This window comes from Theobroma umbraticum, unplaced genomic scaffold (assembly GCF_002168275.2).
Source record: "Theobroma umbraticum cultivar Fairchild unplaced genomic scaffold, ASM216827v3 scaffold_147.0, whole genome shotgun sequence".
Taxonomy (NCBI): domain Eukaryota; kingdom Viridiplantae; phylum Streptophyta; class Magnoliopsida; order Malvales; family Malvaceae; genus Theobroma; species Theobroma umbraticum.
In genome coordinates this window covers 10245817-10257576 of record NW_018397259.1, presented here as the reverse complement: position 1 = coordinate 10257576, position 11760 = coordinate 10245817, and the positions used below count along the sequence as shown (strand labels likewise).

The 11760-nt window shown below is 38.6% G+C and overlaps 3 protein-coding genes and 1 long non-coding RNA gene across 4 annotated transcripts; all 4 read right to left on the bottom strand.

Moving 5' to 3' along the window:
- Nucleotides 1-87: 87 nt before the first annotated feature.
- On the bottom strand, nt 88-494 carry LOC110415988 (uncharacterized). Its single transcript, XR_016351174.1, has 3 exons — nt 385-494; nt 226-301; nt 88-147 (listed from the first exon to the last, which is right to left on the bottom strand). It is a non-coding gene; the product is annotated as an uncharacterized LOC110415988 (long non-coding RNA).
- Nucleotides 495-740: 246 nt separating this feature from the next.
- On the bottom strand, nt 741-3421 carry LOC110415975 (Tetratricopeptide repeat (TPR)-like superfamily protein). Its single transcript, XM_021427790.1, has 2 exons — nt 1414-3421; nt 741-1225 (listed from the first exon to the last, which is right to left on the bottom strand). The coding sequence occupies exon 1, from the start codon at nt 3064-3066 to the stop codon at nt 1612-1614; it is 1455 nt and encodes a 484-aa protein (XP_021283465.1). The 5' UTR covers nt 3067-3421; the 3' UTR covers nt 741-1225; nt 1414-1611.
- A 155-nt stretch (nt 3422-3576) lies between these two features.
- Nucleotides 3577-6203, bottom strand: LOC110415982 (C2H2 and C2HC zinc fingers superfamily protein). Its single transcript, XM_021427797.2, has 10 exons — nt 6027-6203; nt 5839-5919; nt 5740-5767; nt 5568-5650; nt 5452-5484; nt 4828-4906; nt 4663-4715; nt 4206-4266; nt 4032-4114; nt 3577-3834 (listed from the first exon to the last, which is right to left on the bottom strand). The coding sequence occupies exons 1-10, from the start codon at nt 6042-6044 to the stop codon at nt 3745-3747; spliced, it is 609 nt and encodes a 202-aa protein (XP_021283472.1). The 5' UTR covers nt 6045-6203; the 3' UTR covers nt 3577-3744.
- Nucleotides 6204-9041: 2838 nt separating this feature from the next.
- On the bottom strand, nt 9042-10532 carry LOC110415978 (stress response NST1-like protein (DUF1645)). Its single transcript, XM_021427792.2, has one exon. The coding sequence runs from the start codon at nt 10432-10434 to the stop codon at nt 9265-9267; it is 1170 nt and encodes a 389-aa protein (XP_021283467.1). The 5' UTR covers nt 10435-10532; the 3' UTR covers nt 9042-9264.
- Between the last annotated feature and the right edge of the window lie 1228 nt (nt 10533-11760).

The following is an 11760-nucleotide window of genomic DNA, read 5'->3' as shown; positions in this document are numbered from 1 at the left end:
CCGGACGGCGGCATGATGGTGCTGCTGATGGCCATGCCTCTGCTCTCCTCCCCGTCTTATGTATGGCCTTCACCACAGCTTTACGGTCTACATACCCTAACACTGTGATCTTACTCGACATCATGTCTATCTCCACACATTTTACGCCTGTAACATCAAACTGTCAGGTCTTCTCCTCGTATAAAAAATGGTAATTCAGGATCTTCTATTGCTAGATATTTATACCATTGATCTTGAGCAAGGATTTGCGGACAGCTTTCTCACAGGCTTTGCAGTGCAAACGTACCTTGAATTCAACAACCTGAGACATCAAAATCAGAATACATGAAAGTGAATCAACGAGAAGAAAACTAGATTGGGAAAGTACATAGGAAATGGGAAGACCTCCATGGTGTTATGATATTGTTTTTACAGGGTGAGATAAGCTGGTGATGTTTATATATAATCGGATGGGTTTTTTCTGGTTATAAAAGTACAAGTCTTGGATCAAAAAGGTAGGGCAGGCGTGGGAAATGATTGCTCGTTTCCTTTCATCATTGCTGATTGTTGCAGAAGTAACATGAGTTCGTGGACAATGGTCCTAATTGCAGCAGCAAGAGTTCAAAAAAATTAAAATAAGTGAGATCATTTGATTGTATATCATTCCTTGTTTCGTTGTGCTATTTTTGTGTTTTACTTTATAATATTGAAATCATTGAATAACAATCCAGTGATACGTACGTTTAATGAAGTTACTGATACATTCACAGAAACAATTTCAGATCTCTTACCCTCCAACTTTGCAGAAACAAACATTAACAGGTTTTTAAATAATGAATTTGGAACACAAAGAGCGAGAGAGAGAGAGAGATTAAACTAAAATTGCTATTTATTGTCTGAGGGGTATTTGTTAGACCTATAAAATCATATGTAATGAACCCCCCACCACCCCAGAATCCAGTTTCCAGACTTAATTTTGACTAGTTACATGCATCACTACCAAACTTGGCCTTAACAAGCTCTTTCTCTTCAACCTTTGGAGGTTTCACCACGGTAGCAGGAACAGCAGCCTGAACATTTCCCTTGGGGATTTCTGGTTTCACATCTTCCTCCTCCTTCAGAGTCACCACAGCAGGTTCCTTCTTTGTTGTCGAGACACATGATCTGGACACATAGCTACTTCCGCAGCATCTCTTCCTTTCCATCCTTTCTGATATTTGCCCTTCTTCGACTGCAAGCTTGAGGACTGGAATGAAAAAAGAAAAAGGGCTAAATAGGAAATTGTTGAAAGGCTAGGATGCAGGGGAGATAGGAAGATTACTAATTTATAGAAGCAGAAGAGACTAGTAATATTCCTTCTCGTTTTCATAATCTTTGGTCCATGAAATAAAATTTCCTCAAAGCTTGTGTCCCATTCAAATGAATGCAGTGTACCTTGCAAATTTCCAAGTGAAGTAATTAATCTGAAGATGATTCAGCTCCCCTTTATTAATGAATCAGGATTAGACCAATCCTTCCTGGGAATTCTGACTTTTCTGGTGCCTACCGAGATTGTAAAGTTTACAAAGAGGGAAAGGAAGACAGATTCAGATTTTATAATTCTCACAACCATAGTCTACAAAGATGGTATAATCACCCTGTTGCGCTTTGTCCCATTGCTTTCTTGACACTTTTTTCCCTCATCAGTACTCTTAGCTTCTCTACTTCATCCCATCTCCCTTCCTCTGCATAAATATTTGACAACAATACATAATTACCCGAATTCCATGGTTCAAGATTGATAAGCTCTTTAACAGCAAGTTCTGCAAGCTGTGATTCACCATGAGTACGACAAGCACTGAGCAAAGCACCCCATAAAGTAGCATTTGGTGCAATATGCATGCTTGTAATCAGGTCATAAGCCATTCTCACACATCCGCTGCGTGCAAGGAGGTCAACCATGCATCCATAATGCTCAAGTTTAGGATCATTGTAGTAAATTTTGCTCATTGAAGCAAACAACTCTTGCCCTTTTTCAACCAACCCCGCATGAGCACAGCATGCTAGCGCCCCTGTAAAAGTCGCATCATTAGGCCTCTCACCTTTGTTCATCATCTCCTCAAACAACTTCACCCCAAGCTCCCCCTTCCCATTAAAAGCCAGACCAGAGATCATCGCATTCCAAGACACAACGTTTTTACAAGGCATATCATTGAAAATCCAAAGGGCAGTTTCCAAATTTCCACATTTACTATAAAAATCCACCAATGCATTTCCCACAGAAACCACATTTTGATAAAGCCTACTTGATTCAGCATAAGAATGAATCCATTCCCCAACATCGGCAGCCCCTAAATGAGCACAAATAGGCAACACAATAACCACAGTAGCCTCATCAGGTTGGAACCCCAGCCCCCTCATTTCCTGAAAAAGTGCCAAAGCTTCACTCTGCCTCCCACTCTGCGCCAAGCAAGAAATCATTGAATTCCATGAAACAACACTCCTTTCACTCATCTGCCTAAATAAATTTAACCCCATATCAACATCACCTCTCTTACAAAACCCACGGATCATCAAATTCCAAACTATCACATCCCTTTGACACATTCCATCGAACACCTTCTTTGCTTCGTCCATTCTTCCGCTAGAACTGTATAATTCCACAACCCCAATCTGAACCGAGCCAAAACGCTCGAACCCAGATTTAATAACTTGCCCATGTGTGCATTCCCCGATTCTTACATCACCAAGACCCGAACACGCCTTGAGCAATGGCGGAAACGTGTATTCATCAGGCCAAATCCCGCGAGTTTTAAGTAAAGAAAACAAGGCAATAGCTTCTTCAAAGGGACCGTTAAGAGAGTACCCTTTGATCATAGAGTTAAAGAGCAAAATATTGGGGTTGTGGGTCTGCAAAAACACAAGATTCGCATAGTCCATTTTGTTGAGGTGACCGCAAACAGAGACAAAGTGGGAAAGGATTTGGTTAGATTGGTGAAGGCATTGACGAAGGAAATGGGCATGGATTTCGCAGATGTTTTTTCGGGTTTTCTGGCCGTGGAGGAGGCGGAGGATCTTTCGCTCCAGCTCCAGGGAAGCTCTGCTCATTCTGTCTCTGTTCCCGTATCCTAAGAGCTTACTGAAATTTCAAGAGGTTTGATGGAGTGGTGTGGCGGGAACTAGGGGCTACTGCCTTTTAAAAGTTAATGGATACTAGTTACTTTGCTTTAATCTTCGAAAATTGTAGACTTTGATGTAATTGTGTTTCATGTACTAATCGTGCAACCGAAATAACAACACTTCATTTATTTCACTCTTTCGATTTGGAGATGACTCCATGGAGAAGCTGAAATGCTGAATCTCTTTATGGCTACCTCCCCAGAGAAGAGGAGGTAAGGAAGTAAGGACACAGGTTGAAATGGAACAGGATGGGAAGGGGAAGTGGCAGAGCAGGGACATATCATGAATGAATGTCATTAGATATCAGACAAAACTGCAGTCTCCTCATCAAACACTGCTTGAAAGCTCAAGCTGATGAAGATTACACTCAAGGCATTGAATTGAAACAGGAACATCTGATCTTAAACATTTGTTAGAGCTTTAAAGAAGACCATGACATAACAAATTATATCGTCACATTAATCATGAATGAAGCATGTCAAAGTAATTTTTACTTTTCTTTACTTTTTCAATTATCAATACATAACATTGGAAAAACTTACATGTCAATTTCCAAAAGGCTGTCTATCATTCAAAGAAGGTAATGCTACAAAAAAAAAACCATGATCATTTTTTGGATGAACGGAAACCCCCGAATCCCATCATAGCTGCCACATCAGGATCAATTTCAGGCTCCTCTTCTGCTGCTTTCTCTTTCTGAACCCAGACAAATCAACAATCAATTGTGACTTCGAGAAGTGAAATAAAAATTATAACCATAAGGGAACAATAATAAGGAAGTTAAAAAAAAGGCCTCTAGAAAACAGCTTAGAGCTCAAAAGCGTCTCCAATACGAAAAGCAATTACCCAACGGTGAAACGACCACTGACTACTTAGAAAATCCGACTACTGACCTTTTTCTCTTTCTTTCTTTCTCGTCGTTGTCGCTTTCGCTCTTCCTCTTCTTCCTGCTGTTTGATGATCCGTTCATCAAGATCTACAGAAAAGAATAAAGATTTGAGACATCAATCATCTAGAACACAGCTATAATCAAATTCCAACAAGTTGGCCACCAAGGCAAGACTTACCTTGTTCTGAGAAACTGTCAGGAGCTTTTCGCTTTTTTAATTGTTCAAATCGCTCCTGAACCTACATCCACCAAGCAAAGGAAATTAATAAGAAATTGACTATGCACAAGGTAACAGATCTTCTTTTGACCTCTACAAGTCATATGCCACAGATTCTATTTTTGACTATCTTCAAGTAAATATAACCACGTTTCTTGCCTGGAAAATTCATCCTTTTTGTCTCAGAAAATGACATACAGCTTTTTCCTCCATTTATAGGTTTAATAGAAGCTCCAATATTAAAAGGATGTACATGTTTATTAGATTGCCTTTTCTACTCATTACTAATTTACTTCTAATATTAAAATCTTAAAATAAAGAATACATGGCTTTTGTTAGCTAACAAGGTTCTAAATTCTACAACTTCAACCAATTAAGTGCTTTAAAAGTGCACATCAAAAACTCTCCAACTGAGCACCTGTTGAAGGGTTGCCCGTTCTACCCGCATGGACATACCCAAAGCTCTTTGATCTGAAAAAGTGAGGCAGGGGGGGCATTAGATTAGTAAAAAACTAATAAGAGTGTCTTTATTTGTCAATACATCCATAAGATGATAAACAAGAATCTCTAGAAAACAACATACGTTTCTTCCCATTGATGTGATCCAAGTAGTTTGCAGAATCTTTTACTACACACTCGCAAACTGAGCAATAGTATCCAGCCTGCAAAGAACCAATTTAATCAACATACACCTTATCACCATAATAAATAAATTTTCATAAAAAACAGAGATCAATAAAAATTGGAAAGCATGATACTTTTGCCACTAGGCTACTAAATTCTGTCATTTGTTCAAAACTAAATAAATCAAGCATTCATCGATGTGGAACAACATTCCCTACTAAACAATCAACATTCATTCATATAGCAATGCAAACATACAAGTGTTTCTTCAGTACCCTCCTAAAGCCTTATTGCATAAGTTACCTCCTAAAGGAGTAACACATCCAACAGGTCGAAATCAAGTTAAGTCTATGGAATCTTAACAATCATGCAGCATATAAAATTTTGATTTAAGAAAACCACAATGCTTCAGAGATCAAACGCTGTATATAGAATACCCTTTGAGCCAAAACGCATCCATGAACATCAACCAGCTAAGCTGTTCTTCAAGAAATGCAACTTGCAATGAACAATGAACATCACACGCCTCAAGAATACAGTCATAACATAAGTTTACGCGAGGAAGGAAATGATAAGAAATTACCTGCTGACTTAAAGGTGCTATTGGAGTAACAACCTGCAAAATGTAGATGCTTAAACAAGACGGTTCAATATAAACGCGAATTAAGATTAACTCTAGTGCCAAGCAATTATACAAACCTGAGTTTTACCCAAACGAGACTCGAGATCAACTTCATAATCCCTATGCTTCAAGGGTTTCCTTTGCACTGGGGGACCTTTTGCTGCACATGTATTCAACTTTTACTATACAAAATTCAATTGCTTAAAATTCAAACAAAAATACTAAAAATTATAATAAGAAAAAACTCACCTTTGGATTTACTTCGCCCTTCAGATTCCTGAATCACAACCAAATTTTTTTATAATATTCAAAAAAAAAGCCGAAAAGGGAGAGACTTTGATAAGAAACCTGTTTGTCACGCTCTCGAGCGCGTTGTAAGTATTCTTCTCGATCGAATTTCTTTCTGAAGGTATTATCAACACCAAGAGCCTGCAACAAAATATAATCAAAACAAATTCCATAGCTAAAATGTAAAAATTCAAAGCAGAAAAAGGAATAAAAAAAGAATATATTTTGGAGAGAAATTTGGGTCTTACATTATTGCTGGAAGCCATTGATTACACAAAGAAATTGGATTAGCTTACTTCGAAATTGTTGTGAGAGAGGAATTTCCAGTGATCAAATCAAAACCCTAAAGAGTGGGAATTTGGGTTCTGTTCTTTCTTGCCTTTGCTTCAAACTAATTTCCATATTCCAAGAAGAAACCAAGGCCCAACAAGTAATTTTGTTGGTGCAAATGGTTTTAGGCCCAAAGCAAAAACAGACCCCAATGCCCATTAATAAATATATGAGAAGTTACAATATCCACTGCATTTATACCACATATTTTCAGGAATGCAAACTATAGGATTCACTGATTTACGCCATTTACTTGGAACTGTATTTTTTTTTTTGTTGATTGAAATGTCATATGCTTTTTGTTCTGTATGGATTCCATTGTGCCAGGTTTTCCCTTGTTTTACTGACCATTGGAGGGCCAATGGGGATTCATTTTCATATGGACATGTTTCTTTTTTTTATATTTTTTTCCTGCAATCAATCTGACATGAAACTAAGATTTATCATCTGAAAGTCATGAAAATGTCTGACTGAAGTTCGATCTATGCTCTTTTAGAAAGTAGCTGATCAGCATGATCAATTAACAGGTTTCTTCTAACTGCTGCATTTATCATCTTTTATGTTGGTTGTCAGAATTGAAGTGTTTAGGTTCCATCGACTGTAGGTTTTTCCTTACCAGTATCACTTCCCCGAGATTGACTTAAACCTGAGTATTCTTCATTGTTTTTTAACCAAGTTAAGGCAGATGAATTCATTCTCAAAGAAGAAAAATCTTATCTATCTTTGCTTGGTTGTTAGTAACTGGATCCTTTCCTAGGACATTGGTCTCCCATGGAAGAAGGTAGAGCATTCGCTTTTCCCTTGGAAACCATACGATTAAAGTCTTGTTTGCTGTACGGGGTTGGGCCATTTCCAAGACTTCCTAGCTCAGGCTCAACAAGCTGGAATCGTGCTGATAACGCTTTTATTCTGGATTTTAGCTGCTAGTTACGTCAGGGCCCAGGCTAGTTATTTTGGATTTGATCAGTGATCTTCCTTGATCAGCCCTCCCCCAACCCCCATCAAAAGGGAAAAAAAATACTGCATTAGGGACTGGTAATTAGTGTGCAGTCAATTTTAAGAACCTGGTTATTCAAGGAGCAGTAGATATGACAGACAGAAGACCGAGTCATCCGGGAATTCTGATGGAAATTTCGAGTGAAGGGTTGTCAGAAGGGAGTAATGAAGTTCCCAGAGGACGAGTTTGTGTGGGTGGAAAAACAAAGTCCTTGGGGCAAACCCTGGGAGCTTTTTGGCCCACGTCCCAGGCCACTGGCTCCTAGGCCACCACCCAGTCTTGGTAATTCATGTGAAGTATCATTATTCTGTTCCAGTAACAGACAAATGGGTGCTCCTTCAATACCCACACTTGGTTTTTTGTGAGGATAAGCTGTAGACTATTTCCTCGGGCCGATTTCCTTGTCCAGGGAATTTTCTTTCCCCCATTTTACCTTAAAAACATCTTCTAAATCAGTTTCCTAAGTGCTGCAGTTCTTCAGGTATTTTTTCGGAAAGAGGAAAATGTAACGTAATTTGCAAGGTAACTTGGAGTTAGAGATGGGGCCGACCATGGAATTCCTGAAATGGCCTTCCTGGTACAAACCCCATAGCTCTTGTCATCAAAATGATTCTAGGGATAACTTCAGAAACTGCATAAAAAGGGCCGTCCACCAATAATGTAAGCCTGGGGCCTGAGATAGACCATGTTGATGTGATTTTGCCACTATTTGCTCCCAGGCTAAAATTATAATGCTCCCCACACAGATTGCTGGAAGTTGGGACCTGATTAGCTTCTCATGTGATATTTTTCCTTGAGCTAATAATTCTGATCTTTCTCTTCCTTCTGTTTCCAACCATAGATTGGGGTTTTTGTGGTCTGAAATTACCGGTTAACAACCAAGCTTATCTTCAAAACAATTATATGAGTAATGATGAGGGACATGGTGTTGGATATTGGAAAAGGCAGAGTTGCTCTAGTTCATGTGTTTCTTTTTTGGAGCGACATGAGGATGATCATTGATCACAAAGAAAAGAAAGGGGGGAAAGAAAACCCAGATAGAAGCCGCCAAAAAGAGATTAATCAAAGTTGTTTGGAAATGGAAACACTATCAAAATCAAGTCAATGTCGCATAATCTCAAACTGCTTTATGTCCATGTCTCATGATCCCCTTTTTTGTCAATGTCTACTAGACGCCAAGGGCCCCCAATTTAATCAAAGCTTGCAAACTTTTCTATCCATTGCTTTTCGTTTAATCTTTAGCTCTTCTTCTTAACTTCCAAGTGCATGTATGGCCCCTAAATCAATCATCCTCAGATTCTGAAACTTTTAACATATGAGGAAATTGATGTCAATTCATATCTTTCCCATATCCCAACCAACCCAACTCATGCAATATATCATGTGCATGTGCATCACAACAATTGAACCCCAAGAAGAAACAAACAAAAACTTCCAGAGTTTTCTTTTGGAACTGTTGGTACAGGTCATATAGGGGTGGGGGGCATCCTCATGTGCTAGTGCTACTTGGGCATCTGCCACCAAATTCTGTAACGGGAAAGTTGAGAGTGAGAGAGCCCGAAACATTTTTTTGTGAATAATATTGCTTCAATAATCCAACAGGAACAGTGCTCTATAATGATGGAAACATTGATATTGCTTAGGTGTTAGGCCCCCCAAAACAAAGAAAGATGCAACATGGAATTGCAATAAGAACCTGAAACCCATTTCTCCTTTCACAAAACTCACTTTCAAAGGTTACAAGTGCATCAGTAATGGCAGAAGATACCCATTGTTTTCATAAGTTTTCATTTTATTTCACAATGGGTTTCGATTGATAAACAAATTACAGATATTTGTAAAATTTCTTCACAGAAGAAGGGCCAAGTTTGAAGTAAGAAACCACAAGGAGTGGATGAATATGGAAAATAGAGAGTAGGCCGTGTTACACCAGCACTGCAGAACACATGGATATATTGGATATATATTGTTTTACATGTTATACAAGGGAACTGGGTCTAGACTAATTAGCCCTCATAATTTCAACATGTTCTCTTTTTAAAACAAAAGAGAAGATCTAACTGTAAAATACATTTATGATTCATAAAAATTCTTAATTGGAAAAGCTAAGGTAAAAAAAAATTCTATACAATTTCTTTCGTACCCCTAATTAGCTGGATTTACCTGGAGGAAACAGGATTCAAAGCTCTAGCTAAGCCATTCATGGCACCATAACCTTTTGAACTAAAACCCAAGCACCCAAGCAGGCCTTGTCTGTAAGGCAAAAAGGTCTTCTTCCTCATTTCTTCAGCTTGTGCTCTGTTTGCTGTGTAATGCAACTCATGTGGTGATGGTGGAACCCTCCTCTTCCCTATCCCATTGACAGGCTTATTCTTATGGCTTCTTTGATTCTCTGATCCCCCACTTGACGCATTGCTTAGCTTCTCTTTAGACTCCAGAACCACACTGCTGCTTGTGCTCCCAGGCTTCTTTTCTTTTGCTGGAGAGAATGAAATAGTTGACCAGAACTTATTGTTGCTTCTCCCTTCACTTTTGCTCCTCAGAAAATCTTTCAGGAAAACCCATCTCTTTGAGCTTCTTCCAGCTGAAGATGACCTGGAAGAAGAAGCGGACATCGAAGCACTCGTTTCATTATACATCTCCTCATCGTTCTTGCCGTCAGCTTTCTTGCCTAAATCTTTATCCAAGCACAGGCTTTGGTCATCAATGTTGAGAGCAAAACTAGCATTTCTTAAAGGGGACATGGATCTTGTTCTCCTACGTAAAGACTTATCCCTCAGCCTCAGATCTCTGCCTCTTACTTTGCCATCAACATTATCTTCATTCTCTTCATCCTCATGTTCAAGATCCAGCAAAGGAGCCAAAACCTGAGGCCTTTCCAAATGGGTGGACAGCTTCATAGGCCTGATCTGTCCATTCAAGAAAAGTTCATCCGCCGAGCTCATGGACCCCGTTTGACCTGACCCTGAAGACCCAAATCTCGCAGAGAACTCAAACTCAAAACCAAGAGGCACTGAGTTATCAGGAGAAGATGGTTGGGTCGATGACACCATGGAAGCCACCGAGGTCATTGCAAAGTGCATAGGGCTAGCCGGTGCACTGTAAAAGAACCCACCATTGATGGATCCTGGTCCGGGTCCAGGCGCTCTGCCAGGGCTTGAAGGAGCGCTGACATAAGGTGTGGAGCAGGTGCTGTCATAGTCTTCAGGGAAAACTTGGGGCTCATGGGGGTCTTGAACTTGCCCATCGAGGCTCCTTTCTAGTTCTGTTTCCAAGTCTGAGATTGGGTGTTGGTTTAGCTCATTGTTGTCTGAAATTTGGAACTCCATTGTCTTGTGTGACCAAGTTGAGTAGTGATTGGTGAGAGAGAAACTCGAGGAAGAACTTTCTTGTGCATGTAAAATTATGAAAGGGCGGAAAATGGATGTGTGTTTTCAGGTTATCCTCACCAATCTGTGCCTTTATAATTAGTCAAATAGTACCCAAAATGTCAAATTGGGCTTCCCTTTTGTCCGTACTAAATATGAATAAAAATTGAAGTCAATTTTTTTTTATTAATTTTCCCACAAATTAGCCCTAGATCCCATCTAATTAATGAATTGATGCCTTTCAATTTCATTTCTTTGGGGCTATAATTTGATTCATAAGGTTGCCCAAATAAATTCCTCCCTTGTCACATTCTTTACTCAAAAAGATGACATCTCTTTCATTCTCAAATGTTTTAACTCTTATTATATGTTATTTTCATGTCCCACTACAACATCAAACCATCTGTATGAAAACCATATTTTTTTAGAAATTCAAATCATAAAAATGTAAATATCGATACTTTTTTCATTTTTAAATGTTTTTTTTCGATCGCTTTTTATCTATAATATAGAAAAAAAACAAGAGTATTACGTGCCTAAAAAGAAAAAACAGACTTCATTTCTAAACATCCCAAAAAGAAAATTATTGAATAAAGAAAAAAGATTGGAAAAAATAAGATTAAATAATAAAGAAAGCAATAGAGAAGTGGATAATTGGGTCATTTCCATTCTTACACTCTTCAAGATGCAACAACCTATCAATCTTGGATTCTAGACCACTGATTAAGGAGATATTTAATTAAATATCTAAGAAAATTTGAGCATTAATCCAATATATGAAGTGGAATGAAACCCTAATTCCCAATTTTAATATGGCAATTCTCACCCAAAGCTCAAAAGTCAATGGGTGCCAACTCAAATTAAACACCCTGCTTATGAGGGTGAATGGGAGCTCAATGTCTCTGCTTGTTAGCATATGAAATAAATAACAAAATAAATAAAGCATTGGTGCAACATGAAAAGAATTAAAAAGGGTAAGCATTGAGAGAAGAGTAGGGATCCATGTGGGGAAATGGGAAAGGACCCAATGGACAAAAATACATAATTAAATCTCCCAAAATAATATATATAAAAACCCTAAATTAGTACATTATTAAAGTCTTAAAAAAAAAAAAGAAGGCTCCCATGTTATGTCACCCCACCTTTCTTCTCTTGCAGACCCCATCTGGTGTCACATGTTCTTGCTTCACTCCTCCATCCCCTTTTGCTTATTCTCTCCACACAATCATCAAGTGTGAAATCTTAGACCAAAAAAAAATGTCATTCAAAGGTATTTTTCTTAATTGT

Excerpts from the sequence above, each read along its gene's own strand:
- LOC110415975 (XM_021427790.1), bottom strand. The coding sequence starts at position 3,066 with ATGAGCAGAGCTTCCCTGGAGCTGGAGCGAAAGATCCTCCGCCTCCTC.
- LOC110415982 (XM_021427797.2), bottom strand. Across the intron at positions 5,651-5,739 it reads AGGGCGAAGTAAATCCAAAG|CAAAAGGTCCCCCAGTGCAA; the intron begins GTGAGTTTTTTC and ends ATACATGTGCAG. Across the intron at positions 3,835-4,031 it reads AAAGAAAGAAAGAGAAAAAG|AAAGAGAAAGCAGCAGAAGA; the intron begins GTCAGTAGTCGG and ends GTCTGGGTTCAG.
- LOC110415978 (XM_021427792.2), bottom strand. The coding sequence starts at position 10,434 with ATGGAGTTCCAAATTTCAGACAACAATGAGCTAAACCAACACCCAATC.